At 38.4% G+C, this 26,696-nt stretch overlaps 2 protein-coding genes across 3 annotated transcripts in view; one reads left to right on the top strand and one right to left on the bottom strand.

The window, feature by feature from the left end:
* Positions 1–26,696, top strand: part of CTNNB1 (catenin beta 1) — a 39,520-nt gene that overhangs the window by 1,597 nt on the left and 11,227 nt on the right. For both annotated transcript variants that reach the window (XM_033132034.1, XM_033132033.1), the window contains exons 2-6: positions 24,396–24,457; positions 24,890–25,120; positions 25,303–25,556; positions 25,680–25,918; positions 26,007–26,208. In XM_033132034.1, the coding sequence (XP_032987925.1) occupies positions 24,445–24,457; positions 24,890–25,120; positions 25,303–25,556; positions 25,680–25,918; positions 26,007–26,208 (939 nt within the window). In that variant the 5' untranslated portion in view covers positions 24,396–24,444. The remainder of the gene's footprint in view (positions 1–24,395; positions 24,458–24,889; positions 25,121–25,302; positions 25,557–25,679; positions 25,919–26,006; positions 26,209–26,696) is intronic.
* LOC117036791 (40S ribosomal protein SA-like) lies at positions 16,885–17,905 on the bottom strand. Its single transcript, XM_033132035.1, is given in 3 exon segments — positions 16,885–17,357; positions 17,360–17,741; positions 17,744–17,905. Coding segments are annotated over 3 exon segments (966 nt in total). The 5' UTR covers positions 17,870–17,905; the 3' UTR covers positions 16,885–16,899.

The raw sequence follows: 26,696 nt of genomic DNA, 5'->3' as shown, positions 1-26,696 counted from the left end.
TCATTATTGCCTCTCGGTAAACATTCAACACCCTCATATGTCTTCGTGTTAACTAGTCCTCATTCTAGGAAATGTTAGACATAGCTTAAAATGTTATTTGCATAATGCTACTACGGTTTAGTATCTGCTTAAATTAGTGACATAAACGTATTTTGGAGATTTTTTTTGTTTTTTTTTTTTTGTCTGACCTAAGGTTGCTGCTGCATTTACTTTACTTTTACATTTAAAACCACAAAGTCTCTGGATTAAAAAAAGAGGAACAATAAAGTGCATTTGATAATATCCTTCCACAAAATTTGATTAATTTGCCCCCGATATTCATTACTTTGACCTAGTCTTTGTTCTGAAGGCCACGTCCAAGGGCAAGGCCCTAAAGTGATTGCAAAAGTAACTTGAAAAACTTGCAGAAGGCTATTCTATAGGATTAAAGGAATGTTGAGACTATTTAAGTCTGAGGTCCTTGAGGGGGAAATAAAAAACTGTACTAGAAAGTTTAGAGTAGCATGTAATTTAGAGTCCCAGGCCTGAGATTCTCCCAGAGGCCAGAATAGTCATTTTAAATAGCTTTCAGGAAAAACCAAGTTTTTAAAAATGTGGCTCATGAAAAAATGAGGCATTTAACAGTGTTCGCGTGTCAAGAAGCATTCAAGAGTGTTCTTTCTTTTGGACTAATTATCGGACTGCTTCCTTTACCAAGGTTATTAGGTAGAAAAATGTATATTCCAGTATTAAAACTTAAGAAACTATGAATTGAGCTTCCAACTGTTACCTAGTGATGACTGGAATAAAAATTGTTCATATAAATGAAGTCTGTTTTCATAAATAGTTCCCTCCTCCTCCTCAGCAAGTTTCTCTAAACGTATTTTGAGATGTGGTGCTTAAGAAAACTAGCTTCATACATCCTTTTCTTGGTTGTTGGGAGGAGTGGGAAGAGGAGTGTTAAGTCTTGCTGAAACTAGAGATGTGAACAATTCAAAAGTTTGACTATCACTCTAAGTTACAAGCAGCAGTGAAATGAAAACCCCATAAATGGGCTACATAGTATGTTCAGCCTACTGAAACTTTTGTTATTGAAACAGTACATCTGTCCATGATTTTGTTTCTCTCATGGTTTACTAATTGCTGATAATCATTGTAGATGAGTAGGTGGTAAATTTTAAGTTTGTACTTTGAGCTTGGTTGGAAGCCTGCTTGATTGCTAACCCACGGCAGAAAGGATGAATGCTTTTAGAGCAGGACAAATGTCTAATAAAAAGTGTTGGCAACCCTTTTGTAGGGCTACATGTTGACTTCTGACATTGTTTTTGAAAACATTAGTTGTATTAACTTGGTTGTTTCCTTGTAGCCCTCTTTTTATTGGTAATACAATATCTTTTGTTGAAATAGGTTGATTAAAAAACATTTTTATGCCATAAAAGTAAATATTAAACATAGACGAGGAGCTGCTGCTACTGCTTCTTCGTCCAGAGCAGGTAGCCTCTTGTTACCCCTCATTGAGAGGATAACTGATTTGCAGAGTCAGTTCTCATTCTTTAACAGACTATTGTTTGTGTAATAGTGTTGTAATTATGAATGTGATACATAACTAGGCTAATAGGCTAAAATGAATATATAGTTTTTAGCGTCTGTGAAAGAAAAATGTGTGATTAGTGTTGCTTGAAAATGAGTAGGTGTTAACTCGTATAGTTTTTCATCACTTAAACTCAGGAGAAAGTTCTTTATTTCCTCTGTTTACTTTAAGAATGCTTCTTTTGTGTTTCGTGCAAGACTGAGCTTGACTTGGTTTAAAAACCTAGATCCCTCTGTTGAGGCCTGAACCCCCTGTTATCCTTGAAGTATGTATATAATCTACTTTCTCCTGAAGGAAAAAGCAGCTCTTAGAAAGTCAATCACATTAGGAACCCTTTTAAAAAAGAGTTTACTTTTTTGACTTTTTAAAAATTGTGGGCAGCTTTTCTTTTAAGAGACATTCCCCACTCCCAGTCTCCCTCAGACCTGACAGGCAGCAGAGTGAGAGGAGTAGTAGGGCATGTTTTTATCGCATGCTTTGGTCATGTTGAGTGCCCTCCAGTGGATATAATCTAATGCTTGTGACTTTTCCCACCTACCAAGTTTGTGTGGAATACATATATTTATAAATAGTTCTGATGAGAAAGCACTGGTAAGAAACCTTGTGAATACTAGAATGATTTATTCATATCAATACTGCTAATTGTAAGGTTGGCTTGCCAAAATGTCATCTCAACCAATATTTGCAGGAGAAAGGTCAGAGTAAAATTGGGAATTAAATTTTTGTCTGCTTTAAGTAGGCAGTTCTACTTAAATATATCATAATGACAAACCAAAAAACTCAACATAATAATTTTGGGGTAAGAAATTATAATGTTTAGCCATATTAATGAATTATAGAAACACATTCTCAGAAAAAGTTAATGAAGAAGTGAATTGTCAATTTATCTAAAATCACTTACACAGTAAAACATGAGTAAGTGTTCAGCTCAGTTACATTGTTACGGAATATTATATCTGCTGTTAGAATCTAGATAGAAACAAAGCCAGATGAATCAGTGTAAGTGTATTTGAACTCTAGGCTATAATGCCCTAGTTACTACAGGGTCTCATTTATATAGAATCATAGGCTAGGGTGCACTATAGCAATATTTTGCCCTTTACATTTTTTAATGAGACCCTTTATGCTCCTATGTGAAAGTTCTTGCTATTTCTATTAGTAACATTTTCTGAAAATGCTAGTTTCAAATCAGATTCTGATTAGTAACAGGAATGAAACATATTCTAAATCGGCTTTTGGAAGTCAAATGGTCATTTTATTGAAAATTCTCAGTTTAGATTTTTTTTTTTTTAACAAGAAGCCAAGAATGCCTCAATTGCTTAATGTAAATTGTTATTTCAGAATGGATTGTGTTCCTTCATAAAAGATCACATTTGCAATTAGTAACATTTAAGTTGATGCAGCATTTACCATCTCCAAGTCAAGTAGCTTCTGTTCTAATTTTCTGTCAAGATTTTTATGAGATATGAGAATAGATTTGAAAGTTCTTTTAAAAATGATGTACATAAAGCTTATTGAAAAAAATTGCCTTTTAGGGACTTTATCTTCGGAAATTGGCTACTTCATTAATATAGTATACAACAGTTTAACATTCAAGATAAGTGACTAAAGTAAGATTGCTTTCACAAAGCATGTAGGATTGGTCTTACATTACACTGGAAGTGGCTACTCGGTCTCCAGAGCCTGGCAAGTATGGGGTAACTGGAACCCTATGAACTACAACAAATTGGAGAGTACATGTCTCATCTGAGTAGCCAGTCTGCGGCAGCTCCACCATTGTGTGGAAATACAGTTTATGTTGCCACATCACCTGATTTTATTTCCCTAAGAGTAAAGCAGGAAATCCACTAATGTGTATCCCTTGATTTGCATGTGTTGGGGAATAAAATTCATGTTTTAAGATAATATTCAGCCCAAATTAAATACTCCTATTGGCAGGATATTGCCAGTTTGTAACATCTTGCAATTTGGAGTACAGGTTTTTAATAAAGATGATTCTAGATTCTAAATGAGGAAAATCGGATTCTGTGGATTTAGGAAATAAGATTGCTAAACTATCAGGTTCATGTTTAGGCATTTAGAAAATGCCTTGTATCAATTGATTATAGATTAGGAACTTAAAAGCACGTTCATATTATTAACTTGTTGGTGAAATCTGGGAAAACCACACCTTCAGCTTTAGGAATTAAGATGGTTTGGGTCAAGGAAAATGAGGAAAAATAACAACTTGTTTGTTACTTAAGTATAGTTTTTTAAAGTGTATTTTTAAAAAGCAGTCTCAAACTATAAATGCTGGACAAATTCTGGCTCTGTCTACACAATCATGTCAGCTTAAAATTTTGTTGATGTCTTTAAATCATGTCCTGTTTTTCAGCCGAAGTCTGCATTTCTAAGACTACCTATTATCAGACTAGGTGCAAAACTTAAAAGCAAAGTTTAGATAATGAAAACTTAATTGAAATACTTAAATTAATGGCATACTCCTATTTGGTCAGGGTAAGTTTACGCAGGCAGTTAAGTAGATTTTGGTTAAATCTTTTGCTGCCAGGGCAAAGTTTTTCATTTCCAGAGTTTGACAAGTTGTGTGTTTAATGTTCACACTACATTTGTAGATGGCAAACTATGTTTGGACTGAAAATGCAAACCATAGGCCAACACTGGTTTTCAGAAGCATCATCTGAAGCTAGTGCTGCAGGCTGCAGTTATTTTCATCTGACGTGGTGTAGGATGCAAGCAGAACTGATCAGTGGCCTGAGCACAAAGCCTTTGTCCCAGAGGTGCTCACCCCTCACCTGTCTGTCCCACACCCCCATGTAACTTTGCAGAGCCACTGTAAAGTTTCTCTTGTACTAGTCCAGAAGTTGCCTGCCTCTCATTTCTTTTGAACTTCTAAAAACAAGGCTGTTTTTTCCCCCTGTAACAGTTTGAAAAGTGTGAACAGCTGGATGATGCTGAGGTGAATGAAACAGCTTCATAGCACTTTCTATTTGCTCCTCTGTTTATTTCCATCTCAATTTTTCACTAATAATATTCCGATAGTTTTACTTGTGATTTCATAATTCACATGTTGCTGGACTGACATTTCCCTTTTAGCTGATTTGTAACAGGTGTGTTAAACAATTAGTTAAAAAATTGGGGTAGGGGAGATATTTTTAACCTGTTTAAGTTCTTTCAAGTTCATCAATCATGGCAGATAAACCATATCTATGATTAATAAATCTTAAATGCAGGTAGCTGATCTGATTGGGAAGTAAAAGATGTGCAAAACTCGAGGGTTTAATAAACTTCTTTTATTAACAGGATTTTATTATAGCTGGAATAATGATGATATGGACACATGTTTTATTGTACATTATCCATATAAAAATGTGGGAAGTTAGATTTACTGCAAAATTTCTTGAGAGTGCAATTTGAAGATGGTCTTAAATGATTGTAGTAATTTACTGCACTGAGGGGTGGTTGTAAATCCCCCCCCCACCCCTTTAAGTATAATTAAGTGGTTTGGGGTAAGAGTGTAGGGAGTGAGTCTGTCTTTGAAGTTTTCCATATACTAGATGAATGCCACATGTATAAGGGAGGAACAAGGGTTTCTTGGAAGTACTTTTCAATCCCACTAACTATGGAGGCTTCCAAGTGGAGTTCCATTCCCCTATGTAGAAAGTGCTGACGTGGACAATTGAATTCTTTTCTGAGTTACTGAAAGAATGCAGCAATGTCAAACGTTATTTATACCTAATAGTTTATTTAAATACAAAAGTAGGCCCTAAATGTTATGCAGAAAGCGTGGTATGCTGACATAGCACTCTGTAGATAGATTCGTAAATTTAGCCTGTTTTCTGACATTTTGCTTAATTTTAAAGTTTGTTTAGTTTTTAAACCGAACTGTTTTATTAAATTTTTTTATTTATATTGGAAAACCCACATGAGAATATGAAATAAAGTTTATATTCTAACTTCTGGTTATGAATATCCTGTGATCCATTCATGTAGTAAAACTATCTGATGGTTGTCCTTTGTAGGTCACTATTTCCTGCCTTAGTGCTGCGTCATTTTTCCTGGGTTCTGAATCAGAGTGCCAGCCATTCTATTCCCCATTGAATGAGAAATAAGAGGCTAGGACGTTGAAGAGATTCCACGTCTAGAATTCCAGAAGACCGGGGTACCTCATGTGTCAGTAATGATAGTTAAAATGGTATTGCTGATAAATGGAAGCTGGGAAATACTCAAGTTGGGTCTTTTTTGTAAGAATACTTCTTAATCATGCTTGAAAGAACGCCCTGACTATCTGCTCAAGGGCCTGAGGTTTCTGCCATTGCCATTACACCCCAGAGCTCAGCACATTCCTCTGGAAAGCTCTAAGACGGGAAGACTGTCTCTCTGCTCCTCAAACTCTCCCCTATCAGAAGCAAAGCACTAAGTCCTTCACCTTTTCATCCTCAATCTGCTTGGAGGGTCCATCTTTATAAAGGAGGAAAATTATATTCTGGTCAGAGGCTGGTCCTGACACATGTATTTTCAAGGACTTTGTTCCTTTGTTACACCTCGTTCTTCTCTATTGCCCTTATCCCTCCAGATGCTAATTCCACTGCTTTTTTGGTCTCCAGTTTCCACCTTTTATCATCTCCTGAAACCCATTTGTTGTGCCTTCTAGAACTCAGTCATCAGCAAATCCCTTTTATTCTCAAAATTCTATTCTGGGAATATTCTGTTTTCTTTCTTGTTCCAGCTGTAACCTAGCCTCTCCCCTGATAATGCTGCTTCCCTTACAGCTCTCAAGTGGTCATGTTTTCCTTTTTTGCACACCTTTTACTGCTGAACCCAGAGGCCGTGTCTTCTTTCCTCATTGTCACTTTTTGACCATTTTTTCCCAGAGTTTCAAGCTTGGACTCTCATGCCGTCCAATACCCCCCCCCGTATTTCAGTCATCTACCAACTTTCCTGGGTCATTGCCCGCCTTCCGTGAACACTGATTAGCTCCTGGCTCACTGTCTTCTTTATTGCTGTCACCGTTGTTGGCTCTTGGTGATATCAGTGCCATGTAGAGCAGCACTAGTGCCAGTGGCGTCTGCCCTGGGAACTGTTTGTTACAGGTATGAATTGCTATAAGGACTTCGTGCCAGAATTTAAATCACCTATGTCATTAAGTTCACTGTTTAGTTCAGCCGACTTTTTTTGTAGCAAGACTTTTTGATGAAGGAAGCAGTGAGTATGTTGATGTATAATGTGGCGCAAGCTCACTAGGTGGTTGTGGCCGGCATGTTGAGTAACTGATGGAGAGGATGCTTTCAGCGTTCTGGCCTTTTAATTCCTTGATTTCTTCTCCAATGATCTTACTTTTCACTCTGATTTAACCACACATTCCCAGTGTCACATCCTAGAACACCGTGTGTTTTACCCATCTCACGTCAAGTAAATACTTAGTTCCAACAGCCCCTCAACCCCACTGGGATCTGCAGTCTCTTTGTCCATCTAAGCTTTTCAGTATCCCTCACCCTCACTTCTTCCAGCTGAAAGTTCCTGTTGAATCATAATTACTTTCTTACATGCACTGTCAGCAACCTGGTCCCTGGGCTATCTGTTTACCCTCCTTTATGATTGTTCTTCCTTTCAAACCTTCTGACACTTTCTCCCCCACTCTCCCTCTCCTCTGATGCCAGTGCCTTCTACTTGACGAAGCATATTGAATGATTGGAAGACTTCCTGCATGCTCCCACGTCTGTGACTGCTTTGTCACCGTGGATGGGTGGAGTGTTCCACGAGACGGAGTCAGCTCATTTGTACACGCGAGCCTATTGCCTCTTACTTTCAAGCTTTTCACTCTGTCGTTCTCCCTTCTCTCGCATCATTGCTTTTTCCTTCTCAACTGGCTCTTACTATGAGCAGGCAAACATGGCATCATTTATCTCATTATTAAAGAAACTCTCTCCTTTCTGTCTCCCCTTTCCCCCACCATGCCAGTCTGCTTCTCTTTACAACAAAACGCCTTGAAACAATTATTCATGTGCACTCTCTCCCCTTTCCTGTTGAAACCCTATCAGAGGCCACATTTATAAATTTCCAGTCGTCATCTCACTGAACCTACTAGTGACATTTTGGCACAGTTGCTTCCAACATTTTTCACTTGGTTTCTAGGCCACCACATGCGCTAGCAGGCTTTCCTCCTAGTACCTCTCTGGTGGTTCCTTCTTAGTCTCTCTGCTTTTTCTGTCATCTCTCTGACCGCTTTGGTGGAGTGGCTAAAAGCTTACTGCTTGGACCTCTCCTTTTTCATTGTCTAAATACACTTTGGTCTCCTAGCTTTAAACAGATGGTATTTAATCTACTTGCTGATGATTTCTAAATTTATATCCCTAGCCTAGATTTTCCCCCTGAACTGTAGATACTAATATCTAACTAGGTTTTCAACATTTTGGATGTCTAAGAAGCACCTCAAACTTAGTATATCTAAAACTAAACTCCCGATTTCCTCCAAAGCTGCTGCTTAATCTTTCCTAAGGAACTATGCAACTAATGCAAGTCTGTATTTCCATTTATTCAAACTTAAAACCTTGCTGTTCCTGTTCTTGACTCAACTGTCTCTCACACCCTATATCCAATCCCTGTCTATAAATCGTGCGTGTTCTTCCTTTTTAAGATATACCCGAAATCTAACAATTTCTCACCGTAGCCATGCCATCTTAATCTTTTGCCAGGATTACTGCAAAGGCCTTCTAACTGGTCTCCCTGCTTATTCTTTGTTCCCCTTAAATGTATTTGTCAACACAGTACCAGAGTAATCCCTTTAAAACAATAAGTCATGTAACTTTTCTGTTCAAAAACCTCCAGGGCTTATCATCTCATTCAGTAAAAGCACTAACTCCTATCTGTTCAGACCACTCTCTTTGTGGACTCCTTTTCTCCTCTCACTCCTCTCCACCCGGTGCTGGCCTTGCGTTTCCTCCCTTGCGTTTCCTCCCGTTGGTCAAGCCTGCTCTGTCCATACTGGGCCCACCCACTTCCTCAGCTCTTTCAGGCTTTTTTTTTGGCCACACTAGCTGAAGTCCTTCCCCAGCTTCCTATCTCCTTTCTTGCTTTATGTTTCTCCTTAGCCCTCATCACTGTCTAACACAATAGACATTTTACTTGTTTGTTTGTCTTTTTCCCTCTTAGCCTCCTAGAATGTAAACTCCAGGAAGACAGGGATTTTTGTCTGCTTCCTTCACTGCTTTCTTCCTAGTCCATAGAACCATGGTACATAGGTGATAAAGTAAATATGTGTTAAGTGAAGGACTTTTAAATCTTACCACCTCACTTTGGATCAGTCCCAATAGCATATAGATATATTCCAGAGCTTTGCAGAGGTGGTTCCTTCTTGTCATTTATGACTCATGTCACATGTCACTTCCCCACTGAGGTCTTCCCTGTTCACCCATTTTTAGTTTATCATATTATCCTCTTTGAGTTGGTTTGTGGCACTTATACTTTGAAGTAGTGTTGACTTGCTTGTTCTTTCCTCCTCTCAGGGTCTTGCCCTGATTTTGTATCCCTGGTACCCAGAACAATGTCTGGAAGCTGTAGATGCTCAATGAAGATTTGTTGAATCAGTGAATGTTCTAGAATTGGACAACCTTTGTTTCCCTCCAGCTAATGCCCCATTTATTTCTCTGTGTGCTTTCACAGCCTGAAAAAGATATCCTGTGGACATGGTCTCCCTGCTTGCTTTCTTGTTTCCTTTCAGGTTTTTTTCCATCATAGCCAAAAACAGCTTTTAAAAACTCAAGTGGGATCTTGTTATTCACCTGCTTAGAACTTTTCATGGACTTTCAGTGGCATTAGAATAAAAAATGCATTCCTTACCATGATCTGGGTATTTTCAACCTCATCTCGTTGCACTCGTCCTTTCCCACTATAATTGAATCTGTCTCAAGGTTTAGTTGTTAAAAGATGATCAGGTCTTTCATGACTGGACTTTTGTGACATGTTACTTCCTGTTTCTGGAATGTCCCTGCTCTGCTCATTATGTGCTGGCTCTTTTGCATTCTTCTTCAGGTCTGAGCTTGAAGGTTACCCTCCAGAATCTGGGCACCTTCCACTTGTTCTTGCTCTCGTCTCTCACTTGTTACTCAGCTACACACTTAATACTCTTTGTAATCATTGATTCAGTTGCTGTCTGTCTCCTTTGCAAGAATACAAGGACCATGTGTGTTTTATTCACTACTGCATACCCCAAATCCATTACACCTCTTTTGGCATGTAGCAGTTGCATAAAAATTTGTTGAGTAAATGAATGAAATCTGTACATATATTGCATTTATGCTTTTGGAATTGTTGTATTCTGGAATTGTTGACTAAATGAAGGAATTGTGGGCAGGCTTTCTTGTGGAACAGAAACTCTCTTGATTAAGCTCACAATTTGGTGAATTGAGAAAACAACATAATATCACCAATGGGACCTTCGTATGCAGCTCCAGGTTATGACTCATTTATTTGTGTGTTATTGGACTCGCAGTAGATCGGATTTAGAGCTGTTCCTTGATGTTCTTTGTGTTAAGATAACGAAAGCAGTTACATTATGAAAATAAATGCTTCCTAGGTTACTCTACTTTCTGTAATATTCTGTTACTCTTCCTAAATACAAAAGAGCCTCACAATTAACGTGTGAGGCCTCTTACTACAGTAATGCTTTCCAAGATAGCAGAATGTCCTGTTGGGGAGAGTAACGTAAGCTTGATAAGCACGGTGGGGGCAGGAGGTTGCTAAAGATTAAGAATGGATTTTCTTAGGAATAGATGCTTCTCAAGGAGCTGGTGCTAGGGTTATTGTGTGGAGCCAGGTTTGTTCTGTGTGTTTCCTAACTCAGGTTACTGATCGAGTTGGATTATATGGTTCCTGTACAACTGTAGGCCTTTACTGGGGGTAGGAGCCGCGTCAGCAAAGTGTATGACACTTGAAAGAAAAACACCATGCCAGTGTCCTGTTCCAGCCCTACTGATAGAAACCACGGGATGGAGCCTAGTCACCTGTGTTTCTGTAAGTTCTAGGGTAGAACCGGTGGAAGGATCTGGTTGCCAGTTTAAAGGATTCTTTAACAAGCTTGGAAATCTTTATAGTAAAGAAATATTTTTAAAAGCATATACAGAGTAGTCTCCCTTATCCGTGGTTTTGCTTTCCGTGACTTCAGTTACCTGCGGTCAACCGCTGTCCAAAAATATTAAATGGAAAGTTCCAGAAATGAGGAATTCAAGTTTTAAATTGTGTGCCCTTCTGGAGTAATGTGATAAAATCCTGCGTCTTCCTGCTCTGTCCTGCCCAAGACATGAATCATCGCTGTGTCCAGTGTATCCACTCTAGGCGCTCTCGCCTGTTAGTAGCCGTCTGTCTCGGTTATCAGATGGACTGTCGCAGTATTGCCGTGCTTGTGCTCAGGTGACCCTCGTTTTATTTAATAATGGTCCCAAAGTGCAAGAGTAGTAATACTGGCAATTTGGACACGCCAAAGAGAAGCTGGAAAGTGCTTCCTTTAGGTGAAGAAATTTCTCAGCTTAGTAAGCAAAGAAAATATTGTATGCTGAGGTTGCTAAGATCTATGGTAAGAACAAATCTCATATCTGTAAAATTATGAAGGAGAAAGAAATTTGTGCTGGTTTTGCTGTCACACCTCAAACTGTGATAGTTACGGCCACAGTGAGTGAGTTCTTAGTTAAGATGGACAAAGTATTAAATCTGCGGATGGAAGACATGAACAGAAAACGTGTTCCTAGTGATGGCAACATGTTACACTGGAAAGCGCGGAGCCTGTACGAAGACTTCATCAAGGATCCCCTGAAACGAGTGACACCGCGCCTTGAATAGGTCTGGACTGAAGAACACAAAAGTTACCGGAGAGGCCACGTCTGCTGATGAAGAAGCTGCTGCCACATTTTCAGCGGAGTTGAAGAAGTAGGTTAGGGTTTGGTAACTATCCGTGGTTCCAGGCATTCACTGGGGGTCTTAGAATTTATTCCCTGTGGACAAGGGGGCACTACTATGTTGAGGCCACATTCTGGTTTAGCACATACCTGGTCTTAATGGCTTGAAATGCTTTTCCCAAATAAATGGCCTTGATGTGGCTTTCATAGGCCATTTGGTCCAATTTTGTTTTTCACACAACCTGTTTTGAAAGACAACAGAAAAAAAGTGTGGGACCTCTCTTAGTAACCCATTAACCCACTTAAAAACCGTTTCTGTTATTGGTCTTCACATTTAGGTTTAATGTGCTTAATTAAAATGTAAAGTCACTTGCCTTTGGTTTGTTCTCAGTGAAAGTATATAATAGATGAGGGGTTGGCCAACTGTTGCCTGACACCTGTTTTTGTGTGGCCTGAGAACTAAGAATGGTTTTACATTTTGTAATGGCTGATAAAATATCAAAGGATACTACTATCTCATGACACCTGAAATTAGGTGAAATTTAAATTTGCAATTTCCATGAATAAAGTTTTATTGCAACACAGCCACGTCATTTGTGTGCATATTGTCTGTGGCTTCTTTCCTCCTGCAGCAGCAGAGTTGAGTAGTTGCAACAGAGCTTATGGCCTCCAAGCCTAAAATATTAGCCATCTGTCTCTTAACAGAAAAAGTTGGCCGACCTCTCTGCTGGATGAGATACATTCTTCCTGAGTGAATCCTTCATGTTCCTGAAGGCACTTAAGAAGTCTCGGAGGTTACGTTTAATTCTTGTTGGCCATCTAAGCCTCCGTGTTACATTTCATTTGTCGTACTGTCTACTTTGAACATTTTCCTTATTGGCACATTCACTCCATCAAATATTGAAGAGCTTGATATGTGCTAAGCACTTTGGAAACAGTGAAGAACCAAAGGTATAGGCCCAGCCACCACAGAGTTCACTCACTGAGCTTTTTAAAAATTTTTTTTCATTCTTTTTTTTTTTAAGGTCATTGCGCTTGGTATGGTGGCGTAGGGAAACCTTTGTAACAAGTGGAGAAGAGGAAGGTTATTGCTACGGGATGTAAAGCAATGCATTACTTCTAGAAGTCATTGCGTTCCTGCCATTAATCCTGCCCATAGCCTGAACCTAGAGGTTAACATCCAGAAACTTCCTTGAAATAAAATCTTCCATTTTTCTTGGCATCGTATACTCATGTTTGAAAATTCTGCGTTTCTTGTCGGCAGTAGTGCTGTACCTGCCTGTCTAGGCACAAAGTCAAAGTATGAAGTACGTAGTGATTGAAATCTTAGGAATCTGTATATATGCGGGTCATCGTCCTGTCCCATCTCCCCCGTCCCCGCTGTGGTCACTGTTGAGAGATTGTAGTTCTTTAGTATTACATATGATAACTTATCTAAAAATTGCTTACCCTTCTTTTGGATTTATCTGCAACATTGACTGTTAAATACTAATTGGCTATACCTTTCAGGGGATGGTGGTATATAATTTGATTAAAAGGGTACATGACTAGACTAAACAGACCTGGATTTGAATTTTAACTGAGCAGTGTATTAGCTATACTCATATACTGGGGGTGCCAAAAAAATGGATACAAGTGGACACTTTGGTCAGTGTTGCTCAAGCAGTAGTTCAACGTAATCAGAAGTGTCTGGACGCTGATGGTAACCAATTTGAGCACCTCTTGTAATTGCAGAAGTCACCCATGACTTGTATTCATCTTCTGTTATCAGTATTTAGTGAGTTACAATTTTAACACAATTTTCCTTTCTTTAAATGTGTATACATCTTTTTGGCATCCTTTATATTAGGTTGGTGTAAAAGTAATCGCGGTTTAAAAGGTTAAAAAAAACAATTGCAAAAACCACAATTACTTTTGCACCAACCTAATATATACCCTTATATTAACTGCTGCTTGTCAGTTTTTTCATCTGATTATTTGGGAAATGTCTATGTTATGAGGTTGTTGGGAAGATTTAATGAGATAACACTTAGTAGTTTCAGAACTGAAGTTGCTAGGCGTTTAATTATGCTACCTTGTTAAGTATGTCATGGGCAAAATTAGATGTTTACCTGATACTACAAGGTAACATCCTAAAATTATGCTGTAAAAGATACTATTTAATCAGAAGTCTGGCATTTGTGATGCAGTTGATTCTTAGAATACTGCCACTTTAATAGATAAGAACTAAATGAAAATCTATTAAATTACTTAAAAAGTAGGATATTTATTGATGTAATTAAATACAATAACATTTGCAAAAATATTAAAAAATTGCAATAAATTTGATTTCACTTTTAGAAAACATTGGTTATTTTTCCAAAGAATTAATTCCTTCTCCCCTTTCTTCCCCTCCCCTCCCTTCCTTTTTTTTGTAAATCAATTTGTTTTTGCCTTAAGGTACGAATCTAATCGTTGGCTAAATAGTTTCCACATTTCTTTTGCAGAAAGTCCATTTTATAGGCCACTAAGCTTTTACGGTTAGAGACGTCCTTAATGCTGTATTGTCAGCTTTTGGCTATCATGTAGCGGGGCTAAATGATGTAAGATATTTTCTTGGACAAGTATCATTTCTGGTATCTAACATATACTGTATACATTTTGTTCTGCAAATGCAATAATGTCTTTAAAAGTATGCAGATGCTTTGCATATTCAATGCATGTTGAATAGTTTTTCACTGTAGCCTTCATTCTTTTTAATGGCTACATGGTAATCCACTGTGCCCTTTCACCTGGATGGTGTACAGTAGCCTCCTAACCAGTCTCCCTGCTTTGCTCCTCATGGTCTTTTTTCCACACAGGCCTAGAGTGAATTTTAAAAAGCCTAAAGCACAAGTCATATTACGCCAGTGGCTTCTCAGTGCACTTTGGATTTTATTCATCATCCTTATTGATCTGGTCTCTGCCTCTCTTCATGGTTCCCTAACTTCGACGTACATTCGTACTGGTAACCTTTTAGTACCTTTACCGAGCAGCTCCTTTCTTCCTTTGCACCTGCTTGTTCCCTGCATGGAGTGTTCTACCCCACTTTCACCTGGCCAGTTCCTCCTCCTCTGCTCATGTTACTTCTTCTTCACCCACTCTTAGCTAGAGTCCTCCTCCTCCCCCACCTGTCACCTGTTCTGACCTGTTTGTTTTCTTCACCGCAGTTTTCTTGAAATTGTCTTGTTTTCATTGCTTAACTCTCTAGCAGTAGAATGCAGGCTCTGCTAGATATATGACCTTGATTCTCTTATTCACTGTTATTGTAATGCCAGTAGCATAAAAGATGCTTAAATATTTTTCAGTGGATGAATATATATTCCATTTAATGGATAAAGTATTTTTTATTCACTCCCCTCTTGATAAGCATTTGGGTAATTTCTAGCTTTTTCTCTATGAATGCTTCACTATGCAGACCTCTTGGCATGATTCTGTGAATATTCCTGTGAATATTCTGTGAATAGAATACATTTCTATTATAAAAATGGATTTTTTTTTAAGCCAAAGGGTATTTACACTTACATTTAATGGATACTGCCAACTTACCCTCTAAAAAGTTTCTGCCAGTTTAAATATATCCTTATCAGCCAGCCTGGTAAGAAAAAAAACAATAAATGAATTTAAACTCTTTTGTGTATACTTATTGCTTGCTTTCATTTTTCCTATGAAATGATGGTTTCTGCCCTTTTCCCTGATATTTTTTCTCACTGATTTTGTCCTGAGATCTTGGTGTACATATGGATATTAGCCTTTAGTCATGTTTCACATGTCTTGTGTCCAGTAGGTCAGTTTTTTAAAGTACTTTATATGTGATTTTTTTTTTCCTGAAATTTAAAAAGTTTATATACATACACAAATTATCCTGTCTTTGCTTTTTGGTTTCAGAGTTTCAAGTCTTGCTTATATTGGGCTTCTTACAATGGTTTTATTTTCAGGTATACCACCCTTGCTTGCATATAACATTTTATTTCATTGTGGTTTTTTTTTTTAAAACATGTAAATATTTCACAAATGTAGGTTTAATTTTAATATAGTAAAGATGGAAAAAATATTTTTTAGAAGGACAATTCCCTTTCTCCTAATGCTACTAATCAAGTAATCTTTCTCCCACTAATGGAAATACCACCTTTTTCATTTATTAAATTGCCACATTATATCTGGGTGTTTTCTGATTACTGTACTTTTTATTCATTGCTATCTCAATGATATTTTTCTTTAATCGCTGTTGCTGTTGATTTATATAGTGTTTTAGTTATCTGATAGAATTTGTCTCTTCTCATAGTTATTTGATTCATTTTAGATTATCTTCATAATTCCATTCCAAATAAATTCAAGAATCATTTGAGTCCTAAAGAAATCCGAGAATATTGTTGGTTACAGAAACTAAGATAGAGAAAACTAATATCTTTATATAGTACAAAAATTTTCTAGTCAGGAACAAGATGTCATCTCCATTTAATCTTGTGTGTACCTTTTTTCTATTGTTGCTGTTATGAATGAAATCTTTCTGTGATTATGTTTTTCTAACCTGTTTGTATATAGGAAAGAAGTTTATATATAATTTAATGGTCACTTTATTAAAAGTTTAAACTATGAACTGTTTTTTGTGCAGCCTTATCCATACTGTAAAATCTACTTAAAATGGATATAAAGTGTCTTTAAAATGTTAACAGTGTCCTCAGTTTAAAAGTATTCAGCCAATCATTTTGTGAACGCATTTTGAGAAACAGGATATTTTAGTTCCAACAGGCAATGGAAACAGATCCTCCCGCATAGCTGCAATCTTTAGCCTTATAAAACATACTTATAGCCTATTTAGCCTTTATGACCACTCCCTTTTCAAGAAGATGGAAATATTTTATCCTCATATTTGAGACTGGAGTTTATAAGGTTTAGCTGATTTAACAAAAGTTTACATAAAGTACTCATGTCTTTTTTGGGTGACTCCATTTTAATTTTTTAAAAAAGATTAAAGTACAAAGCTATTTTAACATTATATTTGGAGTTTATTTCATCTGAAATACTGATACACAGCTATTGTTTTCATTCAGTTATTTTCGCTATGCAAAGTATAGAGAATAATGTAACAGACACCCACGTACTCACTACCCAGATTAGCAGATGTCATTTTGCTGTATTTGATTTAAAACAAACAAAAACTGCTAAAGAGTTGAAGCCATCTTGAATACCTTTTCCAGCAGTCCTGCTCCCTTTGCCCCCCCAAGTATTAGGAAGTTGGTATGTACATATTCCTTGTACTTTTACTACATAAACAATATGAAACATCGTTTGTTTTTTTAACTTAAGTGGCATAAAGTTATATTTGGAAATTATAAAAATGTGCCTGTGTAGATAAAGACTGTTCAGTATGCACTTTGAAGTAGCTGTGCTTTAAAATATTAATCTTTTTGGTTGCTCATGTTAATACAAACTGGAGGAAATAGTGTCCGCTTTTTTTTTTTTAACTTTTAGAAACTGATTATTTTCCATCAACCTTATTTCCATTTTGCATAAGAGTTTGTGGAAGAACAGCTTAGGACCACTCAGTGGTCGTTCCCACCCATTCAGTGGCCGAGCAGTGGGGGCTGCAGACCAGTCTTCAGGGGCAGCTGAGCACTCGTCTTCAGTAGGAAACTGCCGAATGGCCACGGCGGGCACCTGCACGCCTTCAGACCAGTCCGCGACCTCAGGCTGAGCAGCAGTGAACTCGGGCGCTGGAGCGGTCCATTCACCCTGGAACTCCTCCCTGGTCACAGCCTTTTCAGCGGCGGCCTGCTCTTCCTTTTCAGTCTCTTCAGGGTCTCTGTAGAAGTAGAGGTCAGGCATGACCCCCCACGGGTGCTCGTGGGAAAGGGTACCACACATGCACAGAACTTCCAGGCCAGCATCCACCACATCAGACCCACGGAGTGAGCGCCCCTGTTGTTGCAAGGGATGGCAATGTCCACGTAGCGCAGAGGAGAGTCTGTGTTGCACAGAGCGATGGTCGGCAGGTTAACGTAGGACGCCTCTGTGAGAGGCTGGTGGTCAGCCCGGGGATCGGTCACCACCAGGAGTCTCGGTTCCCGGAAGGCTGCCTGGATCTGGTTAGTGAAGGTCCCAGGAGTGAAGCGGCCGGCGATAGGCGTGGCTCCGGTGGCAGCAGCAAACTTCAGCACAGCTCGCTGGCTGGTACTTCTGGACGATATGACACTGACATCAGCCAGGTTCTCAATGGCAACGGTGGTACGAGCTGCCAGCAGAAGCTTCTCCCAGGTTCTCTTCTCAGATTTATAATGTAGATGCCATCACTTTTCCGTTTGTAGATGTACTGTTTCATTTGGAAGTCATGGTTGGTGCCACCTAAGTGGGTTCCTGCTGCAAGGAATTTGAGGACATCCTCCTCCTTCATTTGCAGGACATCAAGGCTCCAGACATTGTGAAAGATTCCCTTTAAGTTACGTGGGAACCGAGAACACCACCATATGAGTCCCTCTCTGGGTAGCGAGGAAAGCTAGTGTCTGCTTTTTTGTAGTAATTTGTTCTTAGAGTGGATAAAGTTTTTTTTCAGAAGGATCAGGACTATTTTAGGATTGTGTTACTGATCACATATTTTGTGTGAAGTTACTCATTGGTGAGACTTCACGATATATCATGAATGTAAAGGTTATTACCATAATCTAATTATTTTAAAGAGTAAAATCATATTCTCAGACATAAACAGTTGCCCTAAATGTGCTATATTAGTCTTCTTATATATATACATGCACTCTTATTCAAAGGTCTTCTTATATATATACATGCACTCCATAAAAACACAAAAGGGGACTACATAAAAAATCTGGCAAGCCAGAAAGCTACAATATATACCATGTTTCCCCGAAAATAAGACCTTGCCAAACAGTCAGCTCTAATGCGTCTTTTGGAGCTAAAATTAATATAAGACCCAGTCTTATTTTACTATAATATAAGACCGGGTCTATAATATAATTTAATAAAATATAATAAATAATATAATATAAGGCTGGGTCTTATTGCACCAAAAGTTGCATTAGAGCTGATTGTCCGGCTAGGTCTTATTTTCAGGGAAACACAGTATGTAGCAAAGAAATTTGTTTAAGCATTTAATCTTCTTAGAATTTAGAAAAACTTCCAGGTGAGGTGGTGGTATATAATTTAGATGGGTGTAAATAGCTATTAAAAGTTGTCAGAGATAACAGTTGATGCTGATAAGCCCTTGGTAAGCTGGCCACTGGTACAACGCCTTCTGTGAAAATTGTATGGACTTAGGCTCCATCAATATTTTGGAGCTATATATCAAAGGCCTGAAAAGTTTGTGCTCTTTAATCTCAGTAGTTGAAGATGGGAGAAATTAAGAGAATTATTTATATGCAAAGATGTTCACCATTGTTTGAATAACTAACTGGGGAAGGAAAAACTAAATATTCAAGAAGATGTATAGTTAAATTACAGTATACAAATATAGTAACACTATACAGATGATTATATTTTATAAGGATTTTATGAGGGTCCACAACACAAGGAATTGACTTTTATGTGAAAGGAATTCCTAACAGTAAGTTGAATATAATATGTCAAATGTCATTAACTGCATATCTTTATGGGAACCACAAAGAAAAATTTTATACTAAGTATATATTTTACTTTATGGATGGGGTAGAGAAGAGAATAAAACGAAATAGAGATCATTTAGGGAACATCCTAATTTTTCCTAGCCACCTACAGTTCACGTTTCTAATAGCCATTTTTGCACCTGCCTATTTAAAGATAACACATACCAAGGGCACTGATGTTAGGTGTTTTGGAGGAACAAGAGTCATTAGATGTGTGATTTTTATTGGCCAGTCCTTTCAGAACACATACACAACTGAGGAATAAAAGCAGAAAGAAACTAGAGTGAGTTATGAGTTAAAAGTTTTAGTGTTGAATGAAAAGTCTAAAACGGGAAAATTTGAGGAGACCATATTAATTTTTTAAATGGCAGGGTATTAGTAGTGACAGTTAATAAAACTGCATATGTATGTGTTTTTAGATTTACAAAATAAATTTTACTAAGAACTTTTTTTAATCCCTGAGGATATATCAAAAATATATTATGCTCCTGAAATAGTTATATATTTTCACTTTAACACAGGATAAATAGTTGGCTTAGGTTCTAGTACAGATTATTGGAAAAGTGAATTGTTAGCATGAACTGCAAGTATAAAACTGGTTTCATGATAGATCTGCTTTATTTTTATATAGCAAAGTTACTTTGTTAGTAATACTTAGACTTTTTGAAATCGAAGGTAATTAAGATAATTTTGTCCTGATGGGAACTAGAGAAGTAACTTAAGTATGAAATCTATATTGTGTCAAGAATTATCGCATAGACTTTGACAGAGGCCACTTAAAATACAGAAGGTGAAGTAGAAGCTCCAGCACTCATTGGGAAATTATCAGTTCGTAATGCTAATCTTTTATGATGTTGTGGTAAGAAAATAGCCTTACCACATAAGGTACTCATGTACATAGTTTGCTTTAAAATCATCCTGTAGGAAGGCACAAATATGGTAGAATATTAGCAGTTGTTAAGTATAGGTGGTGTGGGTGTTCATTACACAGGTGTCTGCTTTTGTGCATATTTGAAAATTTGCACAATAAGAAAAAGAGACAAACCTAGCTTGCTTAAATAGTCCTATTAGAAAAGCTGAAGAAAAAAATTACTCATAGTAATACTTTGAATAAGGTATGATAGTTCAGGATGAACTTACTACTTAGAAATTTAAACCAAAGGCAATGGAAGTAAAAGCTAAAATATAAAATAAATGAATGGGACTATATCAAACTAAAAAGCTTCTGCACAGCAAAAGAAACCATTGACAAAATAAAGAGGCAACCAACCGAATGGGAGAAGATTTTTGCAAACAACACCTCCGATAAGGGGCTAATATCCACAATATATAAGGAACTCAACAAAAAAAAACACCAAACAACCCAACTGAAAAATGGGCAGAGGACCTGAAGAGACATTTCTCCGAAGAGGACATACAAATTCAAATAGACATATGAAAAAATGCTCAACATCACTAATCATCAGAGAAATGCAAATAAAACCCCACAATGAGATATCAGTTCACCCTGGTTAAAATGGCTATCATCAACAAGACAAATAGTAACAAGTGTTGGAAAGGCTGTGGAGAAAAAGGAATCCTCATACACTGTTGGTGGGAATGCAGACTGGTGCAGCCGCCATGGAAGGCAGTGTGGAGGTTCCTCAAATTAAGAATAGAATTACCATATGACCCAGCAATCCCTCTCGGGGGTATCTACCCAAAAAACCTGAAAACATTTATCCATAAAGACATATGTGCTCCAGTTCATTGCAGCTTTATTTACAGTGGCCAAGACATGGAAACAACCAAAGTGTCCTTCGATAGATGAATGGAGAAAGAAGTTGTGGCATATATACACAATGGAATACTACTCTGCCGTAAGAAAAGATGAAATAGCACCATTTGCGACAACATGGATGGATCTCGAGATTATAATGCTAAGCGAAATAAGCCAGACAGAAAAAGTCGAGTCATATGACTTCGTTGATATGTGGGATATAAAACTGAAAGCAACAAAGGAACAAGACAAAGAAACAAAAACTGATAGACACAGACAATAGTTTAGTGGTTACCAGAGGGTAAGGGGGGAGGGGGTGGTAGATGAGGGTAAAGGGGATCAAATATATGGTGATGGAAGGAGAACTGACTCTGGGTGGCAAACACACAGTGTGATATATAGATGATGTAATACAGAATTGTACGCCTGAAATCTATGTAACTTTACTAACAATTGTCACCCCAATAAACTTTAAAAATATCTAAACCTTTATAGAGTTTAAATCAGAAAGAGGATGATGAACTATGAGGTATTGTTTATAAAATACACAATTGGAAAGAATATATGTTTAAGTAGCAGAAGGAAAAAATAAAGGATGCTTGTGTCCACTCCCTCGTTAGACTGGATAAATTAGCCATCCTGATACCCTCTCTGTCAAAGCACAACTTGGTGGTGATAAAGCTGGCAGAGCACAGAACATTCTATTGTAGTCCATAGTAAATGATCACTTGGCATCTGGGAACATTTTGTACTTCATAGTTTTTAAGTCCGCCCCCTTCCCCCCAATTTGATTGATACTTTTTAGGCTTTTCCCATTTTTGTTTCCTATAATTCTTCTCAAATGCGCAATACTTGGAGCTTTGATTCCTAGGATCGATCCTATTTTTTCTTCTCTTTTGTATTTTGTGTGTCTTTCTCCTTTATGCTCTAGGAGATTTTCCTAGCTTATGTATTGAACTCTTATATTTTTATTTATTCTCTCCGATCTTCATGAATGTAATAAATCAAAACATTCTGCTTCTTTCCCCCCCCCACTCCTATTTTTATGTTCTGAACTTTTTCCTTTGATGTCCAAGGTTTTTCTGAAGTGTTTGGTAAGCCTGGGTTGATGGGGAGCGCATTGGGCCCTATGATTGGGAGGGTGCCGTGGAGGGGAGCCCGCCCCTGGGCTGGAAGCTCTGCCCAGAAGGAGGGGGAGGAAGGCTGCGGGCAGGATTCCGTCCACGTTCTCTGGAAGGTATATTCAGTTTCTTCATTGAGTAATTCTCCGATTATTGGTCAATTTGTATTTGCCAGCAGAGCAGTGTAGGGGTGTGTTGGTATGTACTATTGGTTATGTAGGGCTCCCTTTTCACTCCTACTTTTTACTTCCCTGCTGATTGACACTTACCCTCCCTCACCTCAGTAGGGTTGCAGTAAAGAGCAAAAATAATTTTTATGTATGTTACTTAAATTTTAAAGTGTAAAAAAATACCAGTATTGAGAAGTCACCACCATATAAATAGATATTGTAAGTTTGGACCATGAACTTGTTCTTTTTCATAAAATTGTTATAAATCATGGTCCAGTTACCAGGTCAGCCCACATAAACAGATTCGACCCAGTATTGTAGCTAAAATGGTTTGCCTTTGCATCGCCAACAAGGAAACAATACTATAAATATTTTTTCCTTGAAGCCAGATATATCAAAGGGCTTCTGAAACAGCGGCACAGCCTGTAAAAGTGACTAATTGGTGTTCTGAGCCCTGTGGCATTGGCCAAAGGAGCTCAGACTAGAAAGCCTTCTTTCCCAGAAATATATTGGGAACTGGAGTGGGAAACCCATTTTCCAGAGAGGTGGAAAAGTGGTTAAATAGCCAGTCACAGAGATAGTCAAAAGGTAGAGGAGCTAAAACACAGCGTCGGTGGACAGAGAACTTGGGTACCTTCCAGCATAGTATTTTCTCAGAGTGTAGTCAGCAGATCATTCGCTGCATCCTAGAGTGAGTGTTCATTAAAAATGCTGGTTTCTGTGCCCCACTCCAGTCCTATTGAATCAAAACATTAAACACGTAATCCTGCTGAGTAAATTACAGTTGACCTTTGAACGATGTGGATTTGAACTGCACGAGTCCACTAATACTCGGACTTCTTAGTTGACCTTCACCTTTCAAACCCACGTTTGTCCAAGGGTCAAATGGCAGTTGGGAATCTGCATATGTGGAGGGCTGACTTAAGTTACATGTGGGTTTTCTGCTGCACGGGAATCATCACCCTAACTCCCCACGCACACGTGGTTCAGGAGTCAACTGGATTTTAAAATACAAGGTCCTTGTTGACAGGAATCACCTTTACTATTTTCTGTCCTTCATTTTGCCTTGTATATAAATCATGGATTGTACTGTGGAGACTGAAACAATCGTATTCACACCTCTTGTCAGCTTTCATGGCTGTAAAAATGTAATGTTGGAAGAGCAATTTTAGGGCTAATCAATACATACTTCCTTTACATAGAGAAAATAGCACTTCAGAGTGCAGTTTCCAATTTCATTAAACATAATTAAGCTCCTTTGTGCATTGATAGAAACTGCACTTAAATATCTTAGTTCATATCTTTATACATTGGTAAATACCCAGTATGTTAATTTGTAGTATAAGATGAACTTGTTTAGGGCAGACTTTATTATAAAGGAAATTTTGTTAGAAATACTTAGAGGCTATGAGCCCTTTAAATATTCTTATTTGCAAATAGTTTCCTGTGTGTGATTTCAGTGTTTTCCTGAATATGACACAATAAAGCGAAAATGCAGACATAAATACTAAGATTTTTGTATATATGAATGATGAAATTTTATATTGATCAAAACAGCATTCCAATCAGTAATACTTGCATTTATAATAAATCATTGCTATAAATGTGAACTTAGAAAAATTTTACTAAAAAAATGCTTCTAATTTGTGTTGCAAACTTTTCATTTGAAAACTAATGTTCTAGTAAAAAATAAAATAAAATCTATTGTTCTGATCTAGTCACCAAAATCTACTTTATTGAAGGTATTTTAGATGGCATCGTATTATATCAGAAAACAGTTGATCCATTTAATGAAAACTTGGTGTTTTTTAAATCCCATTGGACCTCTGCTGTCCAAGGAAAATCTGTGATTTTCCAGTGAGAGAAGTTAAGACGGGAGAGGCCTTTTGGAACTTAAGGAGGAGTTGGCTTTTGAATAGTTTGTGTCCCCCGCCCCCCAGGCTTTCATTATTAGAGCTTTTATGCTTTCTTTGTCATCTTAAATAATTATGCTTTTTGACATCTTGATTCATCTGTAATTTATATTTATACTAAAAAGAGGTGCTTGTTAAAGAGGAGTTTTCACTTAGAAGTTCCGCCGTGGTTGAAGAGTAGAGGAGACCATGAGATCTGTGTTTCACTGTATCACATGGTAAAAGGATGTGGCGCTTTTTGTGGATATCGTCCATGACGTTTAGCAGGCCATCCTAGTGACTTACGAGTAGTAAAATCAAACTAATTTTAAATCCTAATTAGTTTCGATTAACTCTTTTAGGGTATCTGAAGTACACCATTCAGCGGTCTTCGAAAATTCTGCGTGGACAATGGCAACCCAAGGTTTGTGTCTTCAGTTACTGAATTGGGGCTCTGTTGCATTGCCATTCACCCAGTCTGGCTCAGATCCCCCTTGCTTTCCTCTCTCCCTGCTTACTTATCAGGCTACCTTTTGCTCCATTTTCTGCTCACTCCTCCTAATGGCTTGGTGAAATAACAAACAAGCCACCAGCAGGAATGTAGTCTGGATGACTGCTTCTGGAGCCTGGATGCAATACCATTCTTCCACTGATTCAGTGAGTAACTGTTAGGTGGTTCTCTGAGAGTAGGTATCTCATCGCCGAGCTAATCCTGGCTATGATTCTGTTATTTGGCTGTCTTTCAGATTTAACTTTATTTCTAAGAATATTTCAATGGGTCTTATTACACATTTTTTTTTTAAAACTAAGATAACATTTCTTGTGGTAGTAATGCTGATGCTTTTGATTTTTATAGCTGATTTGATGGAGCTGGACATGGCCATGGAGCCAGACAGAAAAGCAGCTGTTAGTCATTGGCAGCAGCAGTCTTACCTGGACTCTGGAATCCATTCTGGTGCCACCACCACAGCGCCTTCTCTGAGTGGTAAAGGCAATCCTGAGGAAGAGGACGTGGATACCACCCAGCAAGTCCTGTACGAATGGGAACAGGGGTTTTCGCAGTCCTTCACTCAAGAGCAAGTGGCTGGTAAGAGTACTGCCTTACTGAAAACCAGGATGTGGGTTTGCGAATTAGTGTGTAACAGCTGAAATAAAATGCTGTGGTAATGGAAAGGGAGTGACGGCAGTGCCACCTTCACCATTTAGGACAGCAGATATTCGGGTGAATGCTAAACTGTGGATAGTGATCATTGAATTTCCCTTTTCCAGACATTGATGGGCAGTACGCGATGACTCGAGCTCAGAGGGTACGCGCGGCTATGTTCCCTGAGACACTAGATGAGGGCATGCAGATCCCGTCTACACAGTTTGATGCCGCTCATCCCACTAATGTCCAGCGTTTGGCTGAACCATCACAGATGCTAAAACATGCAGTTGTCAATTTGATTAACTATCAAGATGATGCAGAACTTGCCACACGTGCAATCCCTGAACTGACCAAGCTGCTAAATGACGAGGACCAGGTTAGTAACGACACGGCCAGCTTTCTCATCTGCTTTGCAGGAAACTCGCAAGGAAGGTGTCTCAAAATGTCAGCCTGATGTCAGCATGTGAAACTTACGTCTCTTAATTCCTGTACATTATAGGTGGTGGTTAATAAGGCTGCAGTTATGGTCCATCAACTTTCTAAAAAGGAAGCTTCCAGACACGCCATCATGCGTTCCCCTCAGATGGTGTCTGCTATTGTACGTACCATGCAGAATACAAATGATGTGGAAACAGCTCGCTGTACTGCTGGGACCTTGCACAATCTGTCCCACCATCGTGAGGGCTTGCTGGCCATCTTTAAGTCTGGGGGCATTCCTGCCCTGGTGAAGATGCTTGGGTAAGAGACCCTGGTCGGAATGCTCGCAGCTCAGAAGGAGAAGCGTGCAGTCACAGCAGTTCTCATGAGGCTCTTTTCTTCTTCCCAGTTCACCGGTGGATTCCGTATTGTTTTATGCCATTACAACTCTCCACAACCTTTTATTGCATCAAGAAGGAGCTAAAATGGCAGTGCGTTTGGCTGGCGGGCTGCAGAAAATGGTTGCCTTGCTCAATAAAACAAATGTTAAATTCTTGGCTATTACAACAGACTGCCTTCAGATTTTAGCTTACGGCAATCAAGAAAGCAAGGTAAAATAATTGTTCTGAATGTGCTTGTCAGGAAGCTTTGGAGACCCCCAGTGTCACGTCCCTCTGTGGACTTGCAAATTCATTGTATGCCTCACCCTCTGCATGTATCCTAAAAAAGTTAGACATCTCTGTTCCTTTAAATATTTGAATGTGTGTAAAGCACTGTGCTAGGCAATAGGAATATAACAGGCAAGCTTCTCTTAAAGCTTTCGATCTAGGTGGGAGATAAGATACCGAAATGACTATTTATGTGTTGGGGGAAGTAGAGGGGCTGTGAGAGCACGTAAGTGAACCAGACCTATTTTGAGGGTTCAGGGAGACTCTTGAAGGAAGTGATAGTTGAATTCAGCTCTCAAGGATGAGAAAAGATTGAGTAGGTGAAGTCATGCAGAGGAAATGGCATCTTGAGGGGATGACCATGGCGAGTTTTACAAGTTCAAGAAATACAGAGTGTAGGAAGAAGATAGATTTGAGCTGAGACTACTGAG

The sequence above is a fragment of the Rhinolophus ferrumequinum genome, chromosome 17, assembly GCF_004115265.2.
Source record: "Rhinolophus ferrumequinum isolate MPI-CBG mRhiFer1 chromosome 17, mRhiFer1_v1.p, whole genome shotgun sequence".
In the NCBI taxonomy this organism is placed as follows: Eukaryota; Metazoa; Chordata; class Mammalia; order Chiroptera; family Rhinolophidae; genus Rhinolophus; species Rhinolophus ferrumequinum.
This window is presented reverse-complemented; position numbering and strand designations above follow the sequence as displayed.